General features: G+C 37.0%; 1 protein-coding gene across 3 annotated transcripts in view; it reads right to left on the reverse strand.

The window, feature by feature from the left end:
• EML6 (echinoderm microtubule associated protein like 6) overlaps positions 1-2,917 on the reverse strand; it is a 404,089-nt gene that overhangs the window by 175,576 nt on the left and 225,596 nt on the right. For all 3 annotated transcript variants that reach the window (XM_019508035.1, XM_019508018.1, XM_019508025.1), the window contains exon 10: positions 1,029-1,241. In XM_019508035.1, coding sequence (XP_019363580.1) covers positions 1,029-1,241 — 213 coding nt within the window. The remainder of the gene's footprint in view (positions 1-1,028; positions 1,242-2,917) is intronic.

The following is a 2,917-nucleotide window of genomic DNA, read 5'->3' on the forward strand; positions in this document are numbered from 1 at the left end:
CCGACCCTTAATCTATGAATCTATGAATCTATGAATCCTGATGCATGGCCCAAGCAATGGGTGGTGCTGAGTCCCTGGCGCCAGTCCTAGAGCAGGGCTCAATCCAGCCTGAGGACCAGCCCTGTACCACTTACCTGGACAGCAGGGCCAAATGGTTGAGCACCACTGCACAATGGTATACAGATCACAGGGAAATATACATGTTTAAGCTTTTTTAAAAATACATATCCTTTTTTCAACCTGTGAATCTTTTACATTAGATTACCTATTATAATTATTTGGAAGATTATCTTAAAAGATGCCCAATAAAATATGTCTTTTTATTTTGACAATAAAAGATATACAAATACAATTTAATTTTGTATGCCTGTCACTTAAAAAAAAGTGAATTTTACAGAATTAAATAGTATAGACTCAAGGCGAAGAAAAAGAACAACAAAGTAAAGTTACAAAGAAAAGAAAAGTAAAGGCAAAGAAGTAAAGCTATATTCAGACAAGACTACCTGAATTTAATAAAATTATATTTAAGTAAAAATCAAAGATCAAAGTTTTAATAAAAATATGGGTTCTGAGCTTTAAAAAGGCAAAATAGGCACAATGACTCATACAATTAAATCTTAGAACTTCCATGGAATTGAATAGCTACATAATAATTTGACAACTCAGAAGGATACTTTAAAAAAGTACCAGACGTCGTCTGTTTATACAAATAAATCTTGTTAATAAGTGATAAGAACAGTCTTATTTGACACCTGCCTATATCAAGTGTTACTGAATGCAAGATACAACTCCACTGAACTATTACAAATATTGAGCGATCCTTTTAGAGTCAGTGAGACATAATCTCCCAATAGCATGCATATAACTGTTATTAACATTAGAAAGACTTCTGAATATTACTGGGATTTCAGAATAGATATCACAGAAAAATTAAATCCAAAGTACTTATATTAGCATACTATAATTGTAATATCATATACACTCAAAAAACGTTTATCATTGCATTCTCCACAACAAAAAACTCTTACCTTTCTTTAGGCAAGGAAATCTGAATAATTTAACCAATCCAAAATCATCTCCAGTCACAAGCACTGAGCTACTGTAATTTCCATCTACAGAGTTGACATCTGTAATGTTAGTATATTTGGGCCAAATTCCATTCACTTCAGACCCTATCACACAGGTCCATGAAGCCCAGTGAATTCCTTTGATCTCTTCTTTGTTGGTTAAATGCTTTCCAGCTGAAAACATTCAATTTAATATGATGTTTATATATTTCAACATAAATATGCATTTTTACATTGCAGTTCTGTATTCTTCTTGAGCTTCATGTTTTTGCGTCTGTAAAGGACTCTAAGACCTATAATAAACAAATATGATCTGTTTGATTATGAATTTTTTCATAGCTGATCATAAAGGTCCTGACCCAGCACCATTTAAAATACTAAGAATTAATTTAGCTCAAAAGTTAATCATGAATAGCGTTCTGGAAAAATACGCAATTAAAAAAAGGCAGTTACGTACACATGAATAGCTATTGCATTTATACCTGTTCTAAACTTAATAATATGCACTAATTCCAATTTCGAAATAGGAACTATAGTTTTAAAAATATAGCTTTTTACTCCTAAATTGACCTTCAATTTTCCATTTCAGATTTTCAAATTGGTGCAGCAGTCTGCTTTATTGGATTATATGAGGTCAGTAAAATAAGACTATTTAGTTAATCTGTCATTATGCTGTAGTTCTTGCCATTAACAGAGACTGTTTTATACTTAATGGCTTTACTCTAAATTAATTAGGTACAACATGACTTCATAGGAAGTTTCAATGTTCTCTATACATAGTGTTTTTGGATATCTTGTACATACCAAGAGAATAAAAATAATTGGGGAAAAAAGATCAGCTCACGTGCATTTTGATTCGTGTTTCATGAAAGAAGTAATGTAACCACTGGAATTAAAATCACAACACGAACAGCAAGAGATGATCAGTCGTATAATATCTGAAACCACACATAATTTAAGAATTCTATGAAGAATTGTGAAGATCTTTGGGCTAGTCATACAGAGAACATAATACCAATGCTGTGTGGCAGTAGTGTCCAATCTTTCAGCCCTGTGGGCTGGATGAGTGGTGTGGGGTCAGTCTGCAGGCAGATCTAGTCTCTGGGCCCAATCTATTGTGTGGGGGTCGCTGGATCAGACCCTGATCCTGGTCCCACACACTGGATCAGGCCCTGGTCCCACACATCATATTGTGCCTGCAGCCCTGGCCCCACCCACTGGACCAGGCCCTAGCTTTGGGCCCACAGATGAGACTGTGCCCGCAGCCCTACATGGTGGATCAGGCCCTGACCCTGGCCCCATGCTCTGTATCAGGCCCCAGCTGGATCAGACTTTGGCCCCCCATGCTGGATTACATCTGGTCCTGGCCCCACATGCTAGATGGGCTCTAAATCAGTTTATATCTGCAGCCCTGGCCCCATGCTCAGGGCCACGTCATCTAGCTCACAGGTCTTGAAAATTTGGTGGTGAGGGAGCACTGGCAGTATTAATTGCCACTGCTCCCCTACCACCAAATTTCCAGACCTATGGGGAGCCCTGTGAGTCAGAGGACATGTCTCCACAGGCTGGAGGATGAGCACCACGACAATAAGGGAAACATAGTGAACCTTCTTGTACATAGAATGCATACCACTATACATTACCTGTATTGTAAACCTATGAACAAAGGTCAATTAAAAATAAAGTTTTAAAATGAGGTTAAATGCAACTAAATGCCAGCTGGCCTGAATGTCTTTGGGCGTTAGATCCAGCATTTTAATTCAAGCTCATTTGTATGCCAGACCTAGGAATATTTGTGCAAACAATCTAAAACCACTTAATGATATATTTCCTTTGTTTTTCAAAACTGT

The sequence above is a fragment of the Gavialis gangeticus genome, unplaced genomic scaffold (genome assembly GCF_001723915.1).
Source record: "Gavialis gangeticus isolate Ggan-Ray unplaced genomic scaffold, GavGan_comp1, whole genome shotgun sequence".
Classification (NCBI taxonomy): domain Eukaryota; kingdom Metazoa; phylum Chordata; order Crocodylia; family Gavialidae; genus Gavialis; species Gavialis gangeticus.